Consider the following 15,174-nt stretch of genomic DNA (forward strand, 5'->3'; position numbering starts at 1 on the left):
GCCCCATCAGCGCTTGGGCAATAAAAGATTTCTTATTTTGTGTAAATATTTACAAAAAGACAACCCAGACCAAAGGAAGAAAGGATACCTTATTTAGTTATTAGCCTTGTTAATTCCTTGAAAACAAATACAATCATAAATGAAAGGTAAGATCTCGACAACAATTATGCCTGTCAATTTAATTTTTTAAACTGATATTGTCAAATATAATTTATCATCATATACTCATTAAATATTTTAAACACAAAAATAGATCTTTAATATTTTAGGAGATCGATATTACAACATCATTATATTTATTTTTATCGATCACTAGAAATTTAAAGGGTTTTAGTAGAACTTAATGTTATAATATCGAATTCTTTTTCTATTATTAAAAATTTTTGTAGATTCTGTTTATATCATATTCTAAACAAGTCTATTATACAATGCCAGCTGGAAGATAAGAATAAGTTTTATCTCTTGCTGACTTAGTTAGATAAGTGACAGTGGTCACTTTATTTTAGTGCGCTTAATAACTATACATAGTAAAGACTCTTACTTTAATAGACGAACGACTTAAAATAGTCTTTTAGAAGGGTTCCATCACCGTCTGAGTAGGATGATGTGTTATCATAAGCCAACTTGACAGCTCTAAAATTCATATTTGGGTCATGTAAGTAGGTAATTGGGTCTTCAGTATTCTCCTCATTAGGATCTTGGACATCTTGCAGATATGGATCATATAGGTGTGCATCTGGGCTTTCAGTGTCATTGGGTATCCCTGCATCAATTTTGATTAGGTTAGGTGGTGAGGCATATACTCTAGCATCTTCAGAATTCATATCTTCATCAAGATTTTTGTTTGAAGTTCGGAGATGTATGGATGTGCTAGGCTGATCAGAAAAGTTCTGTCTTGACTTCAGAACGTAAAAGGAGTACTATCCAAATCGATTAATTATTCCTGAGGTTATGAATCTAAACTAAAACTCTTGGAGTGTGGTTGGAACTAAGGTTCTGAAAACCGAATCGATCATCGAACCGTTCTAGCTACTGGTTTATAGGTTCAACCGGTTCGACTGTAGTTGAACCGAAAAAATCGTTTTATAATAAAATAATAAATAAAATATAAATAAACACATGAAAATATAATTATAGTCTAATTAAACTTTAAAATATCATTCAAATTAAAAGTACTACATAAACCAGAATGTTATAATCTCATTCAAATACAAATTCAAAAGTCAAAAAACAAAACAACAAATCAAACATAACATGGAAACATCAAAATGATACAAGTTTTGTCATCAATCATCAGATTTTCATCCATACCTAAACATTACCAGCAATCCAACCCAATAATCTCAACTCTCAAGTTCATAACAAACAACATCCTAAATTATTAAAAATTATTCACAATTACTCAACAAACAACAAAATCCAGTTCAGTAAACAAAGTAAAATCAGTTCAGTTATCAGTAAACAACAATTATTAACCAAAGCAGAATTAGTTGAATCTTGAATCAATTCACAGTTACACACTACACAGTTCAAAGAAAAATAAAATAAGGAGACAGAGTTCACAGTTTCAGAATTCATCATGTCACACTGTAGTGACTTCAGTTCACACTTCACAGAGCTTCGTACAATCAACAAATTATTAAATCAAACTCATTAGGGAGACAGAGACATGGTAAACTGAAAAAAAAAATTTTAAAAATTACCTGAAACTCTGGAAGTTCGAAGGCACCTTCAAGACTTCAACAGAACATGCAATAGGGAGAGTGGGAGACAGCGACACTAAGTGACCAAGCAGTGGTGGAGCACCTTCAAATGGACGACGACTGCTTCGCGATGGAAGTGGCTATTCGAAGGAAGGACTGCTGCGCAACAGAGGTAGCTTGGCGAAGGAACGATGGCTGTTGCACGATTAGGTGGCTGTTCGAATGAATGACGGCGGCGGCACGACGCGGTCGCTGGACGGAGGTGAGGGACGAGGACGATCGTGTGAGAGTCAGAGAGGCGTTCCCAGATCCCAGTTCTCACTCTCAGTTCTCAGTTTCTGAAGCTCGAAAAGAAAGGGGAGGATCGAATTAGGGATTTAAGGCACCAGAAGGCATAAAACGGCAACGTTTTGCTGCCCAGCCAAAAAACCGGCCGAGTCACAGTTCGGTTCGACCGACCGATTACCGGCCAGTTCACCGGTTCAATTCCAATTTTTAATATTTGCGATTTTGCTGTTTAACCGAATTATTTTTATGTGCGGTTCACGGTTCTATTGGTTCGACCGACTGATCTGAACCGGTTTTCAGAACCTTGGTTGGAACATCTGAATGAGAGTCTGTCAATTACATCTTTTTTTCTTTATATTCTAGGTTGCCAGAGTTGACAAAGTCAATCTTAAATGCCTTGGCCAAATATCTTTGTTAACTGTGACAACCTAAAATATATGGAGAAAGAGATGTAATTGAAGGACTCTCATTTAGATCAGATGTTCCAACCACACTCCAAGAGTTTCAATCCAAATTCATAACCTCAGAAATAATTAATCAATTTGGACAGTACTCTTTTTATACTCCGAGATCAAAACATAACTTCTCTGATCAGCCTAGCACATTCAGATATCTCCCAACTTCAAACAGAAATCTTGATAAAGTCTGAAGATCTAAGTGTTAGAACATATGCCTTACCACCTAACCCAACCAAAATTGATGCAGGGATATTCAATGACATTGAAAACCCATGTTTAGACCTATATGATCCATATGTGCAAGATGCCCAAAATCATAATGAGAAGAACACTAAAGACCCACTTACCTACTTACAGGACTCAAATATGAATTTTAGAACTGGCTTGTGATCACACATCATCCTACTCAAATGATAATGGACCATTCCAGAAGACTATTTTAAGCCGTCTGTCTATTAAAGCAGGAGTTCCCACTATGTATAATTATTAAGCGCACTAAAATAAAGTGACCATGGTCACTTATCTAGCTAAGTCAGGAAGAGATAAAGTTTATCCTTATCTTTCAGCTTGCATTGTATAATAGACTTGTTTAAATTCTGTAAGATATGTTTGTCAATCAGAAATTTCTATAAAAAGAAGGGCTCATCTCAATTATAAGATATAGTATCAAACATTATAATATATTCATCATTTTCTATCTCACAAAATGTTATAAATCTCTTTTTTTTTTCTCAAAGTTTAGCTAATATTGTTTCCTTTTTTTTTATCTAGTGTCATTAAATATCTAGACTTGCCTCTTATTTTAAAAGAATCTACTCATCAAAATATGGCATATATAGAATCTCTGAAAATTTTTCATAGTAAAAAAAGAACTTAATCTTATAACATTATATCTGCTCAAATCTTTTAAATCTCACCTAATATAATAAACGATAAAGATAAATATGATAATGTTGTAACATTAATCTCTTGAAATATTGGAGATCCACCTTGTAATAAATATGAAAATATACTTAATATTTTTTTTTTTTGCTTTAAATATACTCAATGTCCTCGTGGAACTGAAGTTAAAATATTAAAACAAAAAGTTAACATAAGAAACCATGTGTTAGGTAAAATGTTAAGAGGATAAAAATTTATATCTAATTATTTTTATGCGAAGTTAATAATTAAAAATTATTAAATAATTACTATTAATTTCATATAAAGAAAACTATATATAAATTCTTATCTATTAAGAGAATATATTAGTTGGTTTCTTAAAACTTAAAAGACCAACTACCTCTGTATAATAATGTATATATTTTTGGATGCGAATGAAAAATTGAAAATAATATATAAAATTTTTTAATAATTAAAAATAATAAATTTTAATTATCATCCAATTTTTTAATAATATATATATATATTTTTTGTATTTTCAGAGCTGAAGTCTAAGAAAAGAGGACCTACAGGGTAAAATAGCCCTTCTTTGGTCATCTTTGAAAATACTAAGAAGTTGAGGATATATGAGTGAGAAAAAAAAGATCATGAATCTGCAATTCTACACCCTAAAGCAACTTAACTGCAATTGTGCGAGGTCCTTTATCTTTATTTTGATGAAGTTTCTTTCGTCTTCGTCATTGTTGCCCATTTCCGATTGTAACAACTTGTTCATTCGAATCAAGGAAGAATTCCATAGCAGAAATATTTACCTCAGAAGCATTCGACTTATTTTGCGGAATGAAATGAAATAGGTATGTTGTAAAAGAATTAGCCATAGCAATTGCAGAAATAGAAATAGAGATATAAAGCGAAAGAGAGAAGAATGGAAATAGTGTTAAATTACCAGAAAGGAAGGGAAGGGGGAGAAACAAGGGAAAAGCAAATTGGTATGGGAGGTGTAGGGAAGAAGCATTGAAGGCACGTCACATTCATTCATTCCTTCCCAATCCCCCCATACCAACGCCTTCCCCTAATCTTGTCTCCCTTTTCCGTTCATTCGCCACTTCCTTCCATCCATCACTCATTCTCACCTTAAATAATAAAGTAAAAGAGAGAAGGAATCTTGAATTGAGGGCTGTGATTAAAAGAGGACAGACGCGTGGCAAGTCTGATTAAAACATGAGATTCCTTCAAGATAAGCATTCACCCGACACCTCTGCCCCACTTCTTTTCAAATAATTCAATTCATTGCTTTCCTACCCGCCAAATCAGACCCATCATTTAGCTTTACTCAATTATTCATCTATTTAAATTTAAAGCAGTTTGACACTCTTACAAATCTAAGTTTTATTTAAATAGATGTACGGCTGGAAGTGAGCCGTGTTGAGTCGAGCTAGATTAAGCTCAAGCTTGGTTCACTAAAATTGAGCTTGGCTCACTCATTAACAATCGAGCATTCTTTTTAAGTTCAAGCTCGGCTTATCGAAAACGCACGAGCTGACTCAAATAATAAAAACATAAATACAAAATCTATAATTTTATATCAATAAATTATAACTTATATATTTTAAAAAATATTTAAAAGAATAATTTTATATATTGTTTATCTGTCAATAAATATAAATTTTTTATTTATGTCCTATTTATATGTAATAAATAAATATAAAATTTTAAATAATTAAGATCATTAATATATATAATTATATATTACTATTTCATATGCATATATATAATATTAAAAGTATAGACTAAATGCGTATAGGATATGTGTATTAATATGTATATAATCGAGCTAATAAGCTGAGCTTATCCAAACTCAAGTTCGGTTTATTTAATTTATGAGCTCAATTCCAGTCTCAAGCTTGGCTCACCAACTCACGAGCTTAGCTTATCGAGCTATTAACGAGCCGAACTCGAGCTGGCTCATGAGCTGACTTGACTCACTTCCAACCCTAAATAGATGAGTAAGTTAACCACGGGATGAACTCAAATATATTAACATTAATTGGACATAGCTGTCGCCTTTATTCCTTCAAGCCAAATACTCGAAATTAGATTGTTGATTTCCTAAGGGTTTTAGAATTCTGGATCCAATTTTCACCATTTGTTTCTGACCAAGAATTATTCTCATATTCATTAATATGAATTTTTTTTAACTCAGTCAGAAAATCCACACAACGAATACGCATTAGTATAGGAGTTGCACATTCAAATACAACTCCATGCTCATCCATTTTTATGTTTGCATTTACAAACACACTAATAAATATATTTTCGTTATTATCCATTTGTAAGATAAAAAGAAAAGAAGGATGAGAAAATGTAATGGTTTTACCAGAACAGGATCTTTATTTATATAGAACTCAAATTTTTTTTCTTTTTATATCTCATCTTCACACGAAATATTTACTATGACACATCTTGTATCCTCTGCAAACGATATATGTTTTTAATTTTTCACACGTTAAACAATCCAGACACATAGTGTACTACTCATTGTCACTGGGGAGAGGACAATATTTAACGTGTTGCATTGTTCGGAATGCATTATTTTATGACAATTACTTCCATGAAATATCTCTTCATGATCTTTATTTTAAAAATGGGACTTATTTATTTAGTTATATTTTAAATAAAAATAATATTTTTATAATATATAAAAATTAAATTCTATAATTTAATAATTTATTATTTAATAATTAAAATAAAATATATTTACATAATAACAATTATAAAATTTTTATTAGAGCAACTTTCACAAACCTAAAAAAGTAAGGTGTGGGACTGTATTGTAATATTGTTACTGAGTTACGACAAAATTGAATGAAAAACGCACTAAACATCATATGCGAGTTGTAATGTCAAAAGTTGTATTAAATGGAAGACCAAGACCCGATTGTTGTGTCAATTACCATGCTCACGGGATGCTTTTTCTCCGGCTTATTTTTTTATTTTTATTTTTCCCTCGATTTTTGTTTCCAAGGTGTGATCTAATTTGGAATGTATTTTACTGCCATTAAATGTGGCGGTTCGAACTTGGCTTATGCAATATACAGGCGTTCTTATGAAATTCATCTACTAATTTGCTGCAAACACACCTCACCAGGAAGCAGCGAAAAGGAAGAAGAAATATTGATGGTCATATAAACCATGAGGTTAGTATGTAATAGAGGGTTTTGTTGTAAATATATATAAATTCTCAAGTAATATTTAAATTATCTTCAATATTAATTTTAATTTTATTTTTATTTTAGATATTATAAGATGACACATAAATATTTATAAGATTATTTGTTATAAATAATGATTTAAAATTTGTGCTTTCAATACTTAATCTTAATTCAATTAAAATTTTATATTATTTTTAATTATTTCATCAACATAATTATATAAGTGACAAAATTTTAAGATGATATCAATTTTATTTCATTAATTAATTCTATTATATATTTCAATTCTAAATTAATTTATCTTTTAAAAATATTAAAAATAATACTCTAAAAATACTTCATTACAAATATTCTTATGTGTTTGCTCTACTATTAGTTTTGTTTTGTTTTTATTTTCTTATTCTATTTTTTTATTGGTTTATTCTTATTATTTATTTTTTAATCATGTTGCTGTGTGTCAGGCTCAATCTAAAAAGTAAAAGCCCTCCTGTATATATGATTCCATGTTTTCTAATGACATGTTATGAAAACTTTGTTTTAAAACAAAATTAATCTGGATAATTTATTTATTATATAGTTCAAGATATTAAAATAGATTAAGATCTATTAATATTCGTTAAAATTATTTATTATATTTAAATATTTATTATAAAATATTATATTTTTATTATTTTAATATTTTTTAACATCTATAAATACTTTTGTATACTTTATTATTTTACACAATTTATATATATACATAAATCTTGTCATGCTCTCTCCTACCTTTCTAATATGAGTAAAGAAAGGCTCATTAGTGTACACCGTTTATACATGGAAAACATATTCAATTATTCACACATATTCCTAGGAAGCAAGTTGCAATTATAGAGTTTCGACCAATCACAAGTTGGCTCATTTTTTTGGACTATTCAATTTCTTTATAAAAAAATTAAGCTTATTAATCACACAATTCGATTAGTGTAAAAAAAAAAATTTAAATTTTGATAAAGATAATCGAACTTTTTAATTTATGTTTAAAAAATTAAAAAAATTGGGATACACAAATTCAAAAATCTAATTTATATACCTTAATTTTTTTAAAATTTTTAATACAAATCAGACCTTCTAATTTGTGTATCAAAAAATAGACAATCCAATTTTTGCTTATAACATTACAATTGCATAAAATATCTATACACTTCATAACTGCGTGCTACGCAATTCTCCTTTCCATATCTAAATTAGAAAATGTCATAAGTTCACAACACATTATCGAGCAAGCATTTAAAAGAATTGGTACCATTTGTTGAGGCTAATCCACCGTCTGGCCAATGTTGCTCACAAAAAAAAAATTATCTGGACCAACATGCACACTATATATAATGGTGGACCAACAAATTTATTCTCTAGAATTAATTTCATGGTATGCTTACCATGGAGTAAAAATTCACTAACGAACTAGTTTAGTTTAAATATGTACCCTTTAATGTAGATTAAAAAATAAATCCTTATCATTTAGTTTGTTCTAAATTTGTGCTCTATGTTCAGTCTAGTTTTTAAATAGATAAAGTCTTAGCATGGTATTTAGGATCACAAAATGTTTTCTTAGCACTAAACGTATCATAGGAAAATTGAGATGTTTGGCTTACATTATAGTTACATTTATTTTGCATTATAAATCTATGTTGGTACGCTTAAAAATTTGCGTGTTTAGGGTTGATCAAATAAATTATCCAAGAGAGATTTGACGGCTTTCATATTGTATTTAAATTATAAATTCAGGCTTAGTTTGGGGTTATGAATAATTTTATTTTTCTTTAAAAAATTAGTGTACCAACTGGTCATCACTGATGTGAATTTTGCTTTGTGAAAGAGCATATTGGATGTGAGAATTTTTTAAGGTAGTTATTTGCCATTTTATATACACGTGGTTTTTTCGTAGTCTAACTTGCAAAATTTGGTTATAGTCCTACTACCCTTGTAGTTTACAAGTGAAATTTTTATACTATAAATCTAGGTTCAAATCCCATTTCTTACATTTTAAAACTTTTCTTTCCACTAACTATATTTTTATAGGTCAAGTCATTTTGTTCAACGATTTTTTTATTGTTCCTTTTATTTTTTTTTCTCTTTTTTTTTTTCCTTTAGTTCTTACATCTATTATCATGTAAAAGAATAGTTTAATTTTTATAATAACTCCTAACTAAATGTATTAAGAAAAATATATACAAAGTCAATTTATTTTAAAATTTATTTATTTTCTCATAATATTAAAATTAGAACATATTAAATAAATTATTTATTAATATGTATGTATTTTACATACAGTATTTACTAATTTGTTTTAAATGCATATATAAAAAATATTGGAGAACAAATATTTTTAGTTATGAATGATATTAAAATATTATTTTTATTATAAATTTTTATTTTGATATGATACTTGTTAATAATTTTTTTATTAAAAATAACAAAAAAATTAATATTACTAGATATATGATACAATATTTGATTGTATAAACTTTTAGTTTTAGTCCTCTTTATACAAATTTTTTAATTTAAATTTTTTAAAGTGAAACAATTAATAAAATGTTGGCAGTTAAAAGAGAGTGGTGAAAAGAAAATAGAATACAGATGTCCCCTTTCTGTTGTTAATGGTGGAATATGAAGGATCAAGCGGTAACTATTAGCAGCGATAATGATACACAATAATTTTTAGAAACTATTTAACAGTAGTTCCACTTGAAACATAGAGGATAAAAATATCTAGTACTGTATATATTTATTATTAGTAAGCATACCGAACAGGAATCGTGGATCTATTGATCAATAAGAAAATTTAGCCTTGTCGTGGAGCTCTGTTTAGTACAGATCAACAAGGAAAGCGAGCATGGAAACAAAGCGAGTATTAATTTTAGATGTTAGAACAATTAGTTTATGTTGAAATAAGTGGCAGTGAGATCTGTTATAGGAATGTGGCCAGATCCAAAGTATTAGTATTATTATAATGACATGTTTTATGAGGATAGAAACTAGAAAGATATTAAACATAAAAGGAGATGCATTTATAAGAGTAGATATGGCTTACCAAAAAGGAATAAGTGAGAGGGGAGAGGCGAGTAGAAAGAGAGGAACGAGAGGAAATCATAGGAATGGGTGGAATCGGCAAAATAAATAGAAATATCATCCAAAAATTCAGATGAGATTTGCTATGCTAATTTGCCGGTCCTCCCATATCCCATAACTTCCTCAAGCTCTTCCCTCTTTCCCTTCTCTCTCGAACAATTTGGGATTTGGATGCACTAATTCCACAAATTAATAGTGCGGAGAGAGCCTTGGTCATGGCGCGTGCAAGTGAGGGTAGGTCAGCTTTCTATAATAAAGCCAGTGGAGATTACATTAGACGGGGAGCACAATGACCAAACTGGGACCACTACCCTCTATTATTGTTTAGACTTTAGAGATAACATGGACACGTTTACCGCTACAAACGGCTGTGCAAGCAAAGTTCAACATTTTTAGTTTTTCTGTCGTCCTACTCACTGTTTGCCTTCTAAGCAATTAGGCATTGCCAATTCATATACAAGTATATCAGTGTCTTAGTATTAATAATCTCTTAAAACATTACAATTTTGGTTGGCCATTTGACTTAAGTGCTAATACGCCAAAAATATTTATAATCATAAAAAGGAATCCGTAGCCTGGCGGCGTCCTTGTTTTTTTTGGTCAAGTGGGCCTGGCGTAGTCTAATGATTTACTCTTATGCTGTATCTTTCGGGGTCGTGAGAAGTTATGAGGCCCAGGATACCTACAATCCTATAATTGAGTTAACCAAAATTATCTTGTAGTTGAGGCCCAAACATGAATGGTAATACCCAGCCCTTGGCTGGTGCATTCACAGCCCAAACATTCTTCAACTTGCTCAGGCCGAAAACAACACAATCTTAAAAGCCTCTTGTAATACTCTATTTTTATTTTTTATTTAGGAGAATAATGTTTGCATCGTTTTTTTTTTGTATATATCTATATTTTTTATGATACAAAACACAATTTTTCTTAATTATTAAAACTCACTTTTAATATTAAAGATAAAAAACAAAAATGATATGAAAAAAAATAATGTATATAATATTTTTTTCCCATGAAGTCTATTCCTAAGGTAAATGTATTTATGTTTATAGTAAAAGAGATAGTACAAGAAGCAAAAATACCGTACAAGCAAAAAGCTAGACTACAAGAAACATATTACAGCCACAATCAGAAATTGCTTGCTTTGCATTGTATCAAAAAAATAGCATCATTACTAAGCGTACTTTCCCTTGGTTACTGGTGTGGGATCACCAAACGGATTAGGTATGAGGTATCCAAAATGTCACCATAAAAAAAAGAGTCCAGATTCAAAAGAAAAAAGAATGACGACCAATAATATTCGCCTCAAGAATCCTGCTATAGATCTCACCTTGATGCGAACCTCTCTTTTTCTTTTTCTTTGTTTTTTCCCTCTTGCTTTCCTTTGCTATTCATTAGGAAAGTTATTATTAAACTTTTTTTTTTTCCCTATAATGCTTGTCTATGTCTGTAATTACACAAAGAAGAAAATTATTATGTATGGTCTTCAATTCGTTGAGTGATATGAACATGTCCATTCTCTCCGTGGGACTTAGCAGGTATCTTATCTATCTTTCGAGCTTGATTGTTCTGGACTTAGGATGTGATATAGCTTTCTCTTGTTCAGTGAGTGCGTGGCGGAAATGGCATCTATGGCCATATGGACATACAACACCAGCAAGGACCATCCTGCAGACCTCAGTTTTGTAGCGGGGGTGGCGGATCACTGGGCGAAGCTCCCCTATGCCGTGAGCAAATTGGCAGTGGTCTCCATATGGGCATGTCCCTGTTTCCTGCCATTTATTGCACAGCTCAGTCTTGAACATCCCTTGGTTATAAACCACCATCTCAAGAGGCTCTTCCTCTGTCTTCCCTCCACGCACATATACCTTTTGCTGCACCATACAAAACATACGCAAATATTAAACAATAGTCAAACCCTATAGATCAACCACCAACAAATAAAAGATAGTAACTCCTCTTCTGGATGACAACAATTGAATCTGGTTGTCGTCAGCCATATTGATGTCCTTTCGATATTGTAATTTCGTAAACAATTGAAAGTAAAGTCATGATTCTATTTAAGTAGCTACATAATTAGTGTGTGTGTATACCCATTTTACCCATATTGGTAGTGTCCTCAAGTTATTTTTTGCCTTCATGTAATAAAACTTTGAACTTACACACCACCCGCAGCATCACCGGCGGATTGGATGTTGACAGTAGATTGCTATCATGAATATTTTAAAAGTGATTATCATGGTATTTATAAAAATTAGATATCAATTTATAAACATCACAGAATTAGCCTATTTTAAAAGTCATCTGTATATGAAGAAAAAGGTAAATATTTGACCCCTTAAGTATGTCTCTATCTTTCTCCATCATGCTACTGGTAAATATGCAATAATAAATTCATCCTAGATACACATGCAAAATATATAGTTATTGTACAAAGGTAGAGAAGGTACTAAATAGCCACAACTTTGCCAAAAATGGAAAAAAATCAAGAAGCCCACCTAACGATCCTAAGCCAAAGGTACCAATACGCAGGTTACTTATTCAGACTATCACACAAAATGCTTCAAAGTCGGGCTACTAGTCCTCTTTTGTGCCTCAAAGCAACTAGAGCGAATGGGGTCGGGTGAGCTTACCTACAGCTAGAGTGTGCTTGCACCCTTACAAAACAAGCACACGCATTTTTCTAATTATATATCCGTCATTTAGAAAACAACCAAACTACTCCGTTCGTTGCAGCTACCAGGTTATGACGCTGACAAGCAAGGTTTTTACATAACTTGTTTCCGAAGGAAAAAAGGATTATCAAGGCATTTCAAGTTCGGTAAATAACGATAAAAGCAACAATAATCACACACACCAAAGCAAAGAAGATAATTGACTAATACTAATAAATAATATTAATAAACTAATTAATTAAAAGGAAAAAATATATAGCGCGTGAGTTTTACGTGCTTACAACGGCATCAGGTGGAGTGGAGGAGACGCGTGGGCGAGTCGTAGGCTTAGTGCGACAGGTAGTGGTGTTGGTGGCAGTAGCCGCAGCAGCAGACTGAGCCATCTTCAGGTAACCATTGGACCTCACAGATATGCTCTTTGGGAGAGAGAACCTCTCAACCTCAACGCCGTTGTTCTCAATCACGCTCGTTGGACTCTCGTCCGAAACTTCCTGCTCCTTATTGTTATTGCTATTATTGTTGGTGTTGTTACTATTCCAATCACCGCAATTCTCTTTTCCTTCCCCAATCTGAAACCCGCGGAATCCATGCACCACGTCGAACGGCGTCGTTTGACCCTGGCAGGAGGAGCCGCCACCGAATTGGTTCTCCAGCGAAGCCTGGATGACGAAGTTGAGCTGCTTCTGGAGCTCCTTGTTCACCGCACGGAGATGCGCGTTCTCTTGCCGCAGAGATTCTACCTCCTTGGAAGTCTCCACGAGGCGATTGAGGCACATGCTGTGACGATTCACCATGTCCTGGTGCTTCTGTATGACGCAAGAGTCGTACGAGTTGATCTGAGTTCCCGACTCTGAGTACGGGTAAAGCGAGCTGCTGCTATTCGCCGAGAGCGACGGATTGTCGTTCAAGAGAGCAGAGTAGAACGAAGCCAATGCGCCGCCATTGGACTGGATTTGACCACCGCCAGTAGCGGTGTTGGCTCCAAATCCGCCATTGGAGGAGGGAGAGCAAGCTTCCTTGTTATGCATTTTTTTTTCTCTCCTCGATGCAAGATTTATGCTGTAAATATCGCGATCAAATATATGAAAATATCAGAAACTTGACTATAAACTAATTAACGGAATCAGTCACATTTCTTTAGCTCATTCGTACATCAAATTTCTACGTCGCAATTGCTTTACAGAATCATCAAGAATTCACAGAAACTGTTATAAATGTGATCGAATATATATAAACAAAAACTAAAAACAAAACGCGATGATTCAAGAAATGAACATGATATTGATGAAACAATCATTATATAACAAATATAAAACTATGATAACAATAAATTGAAATGGAAAATAACGGAATAGAGTAAGGTCCAATTGAGATACGAATCAGAGTTTGTGGAACGTAACATGGACGCTAAGGGCAAAGAAGAAGAATCCCTGACCTGACGTCGTCGTCTGGTTCTGAGCTTCTTGAGAGAGAGAGAAAGGTGGAAGAAGGGTTTATATAGTGGCGATGAGTGAGAGAGGGGTAGTGTGTTTGGTGCGAGGGAAAAAAACCGTCTCCGACACACTTCCTAACAGAATGCTCTTTCGGACCCTTGTGCAATTATCGAGGGGTGGGAAGTGATTTTACCACGTTAGCCCCTACTCTTTTCAGTAGAACCCGGTATCAGCGGGGGCTGTTTGGGTAATCTAGTCTGGTGGGGCCCATGGAGCTGAAAGGCACAGGTTGCTGACTTGCTGTAGAGTCAGGTCTCAGGGTTACTACTCACTACATTGCAATTGCAAACTTTTATTCTGTAGCTCCATCAAATGATAATGGCCGGAGATATGGAAAGAAGCTACGTGTACTGTTGTACATAGTACATACTAATATACTATAGGTACAACTGGAACACCGATATTCCTAGGTACAGCTGATAACTTTCCTATACTATACTACATACCATAGTGGTATTGTAAACGAAAAAAAAAAGAAGAAAAATATAAATTATTACATCATTTTTGTTTTTTATTATGTTTAAATTATGTATATTTAATATGTTCAAATAAATAAAATTGGTCTCATATATTTAGCTACACTTAATATATAAGTAACAGAAGATTTTACATAGAGGCTAGTTTGTACTTACATGAGTATGTGAACTCAGAGTGAAAGAGATAGCAACGGAGGAAAGAAATTTTAAAAATAGAGAAAATTAAGAAAAAAAATAGTGGAGATAAAATGAGTACAACTTTTATAGTTTTATTTTTTTGGACATGAAAATGAATCAATGTTTATCGGAAAAAAGAAAAGGTTGTTAAGATGCATATAGTGAATGATTTTTTGGATTCACAATAACTTAAATTTAGATACATTAATTTAAAGATATGTACTTAGATTTTCAAAGAAATTAGATTGGAATAAATATAATTTAGTGAATGTTGCACTGGGAGGCTTTCTTTTTTTTTTTTTTTTCCAGAAAATTGGAGTTGAATCATGAAAAAATTGCATAATTATAAAAAAAATTATTTCAAAAAGATAGATCACTAACAAAAATATTTCAAAATATTTGTTGAAATCATATGTTCAATTTATTTGGATCAGATGGGTAATCTATTTGAGTCTGCATTTATCATTGAACTACATACACTTCAGTAATTCTCATATCAATTACTATTGTATTCATCTTTTCAACTCATTTCTATTCCATCAAATATGTGATTGTTTATTTTTTTCTTAAAACAATCAAATCAGGAAAAGTTAGATTAATTAGGATTTGTGGTATATATATGATGGTTGGCAATATGAAATGATGTCCAACTCTAATCAACATTCAATCACATCGAAAGCACACAATAGGGTCCCACCT

The 15,174-nt window shown here is 32.1% G+C and overlaps 1 protein-coding gene and 1 long non-coding RNA gene across 2 annotated transcripts; both read right to left on the reverse strand.

Moving 5' to 3' along the window:
• Window positions 1–397: 397 nt before the first annotated feature.
• LOC130948375 (uncharacterized) lies at window positions 398–4,454 on the reverse strand. The gene is made up of 4 exons (XR_009073028.1): window positions 4,278–4,454; window positions 4,015–4,158; window positions 1,704–2,041; window positions 398–763 (listed from the first exon to the last, which is right to left on the reverse strand). It is a non-coding gene; the product is annotated as an uncharacterized LOC130948375 (long non-coding RNA).
• A 6,250-nt stretch (window positions 4,455–10,704) lies between these two features.
• Window positions 10,705–13,840, reverse strand: LOC130951056 (zinc finger CCCH domain-containing protein 15). The gene is made up of 3 exons (XM_057879667.1): window positions 13,765–13,840; window positions 12,611–13,388; window positions 10,705–11,528 (listed from the first exon to the last, which is right to left on the reverse strand). The coding sequence occupies exons 2-3, from the start codon at window positions 13,355–13,357 to the stop codon at window positions 11,202–11,204; spliced, it is 1,074 nt and encodes a 357-aa protein (XP_057735650.1). The 5' UTR covers window positions 13,358–13,388; window positions 13,765–13,840; the 3' UTR covers window positions 10,705–11,201.
• Between the last annotated feature and the right edge of the window lie 1,334 nt (window positions 13,841–15,174).

This window comes from Arachis stenosperma, chromosome 9 (genome assembly GCF_014773155.1).
Source record: "Arachis stenosperma cultivar V10309 chromosome 9, arast.V10309.gnm1.PFL2, whole genome shotgun sequence".
NCBI classification, from domain to species: domain Eukaryota; kingdom Viridiplantae; phylum Streptophyta; class Magnoliopsida; order Fabales; family Fabaceae; genus Arachis; species Arachis stenosperma.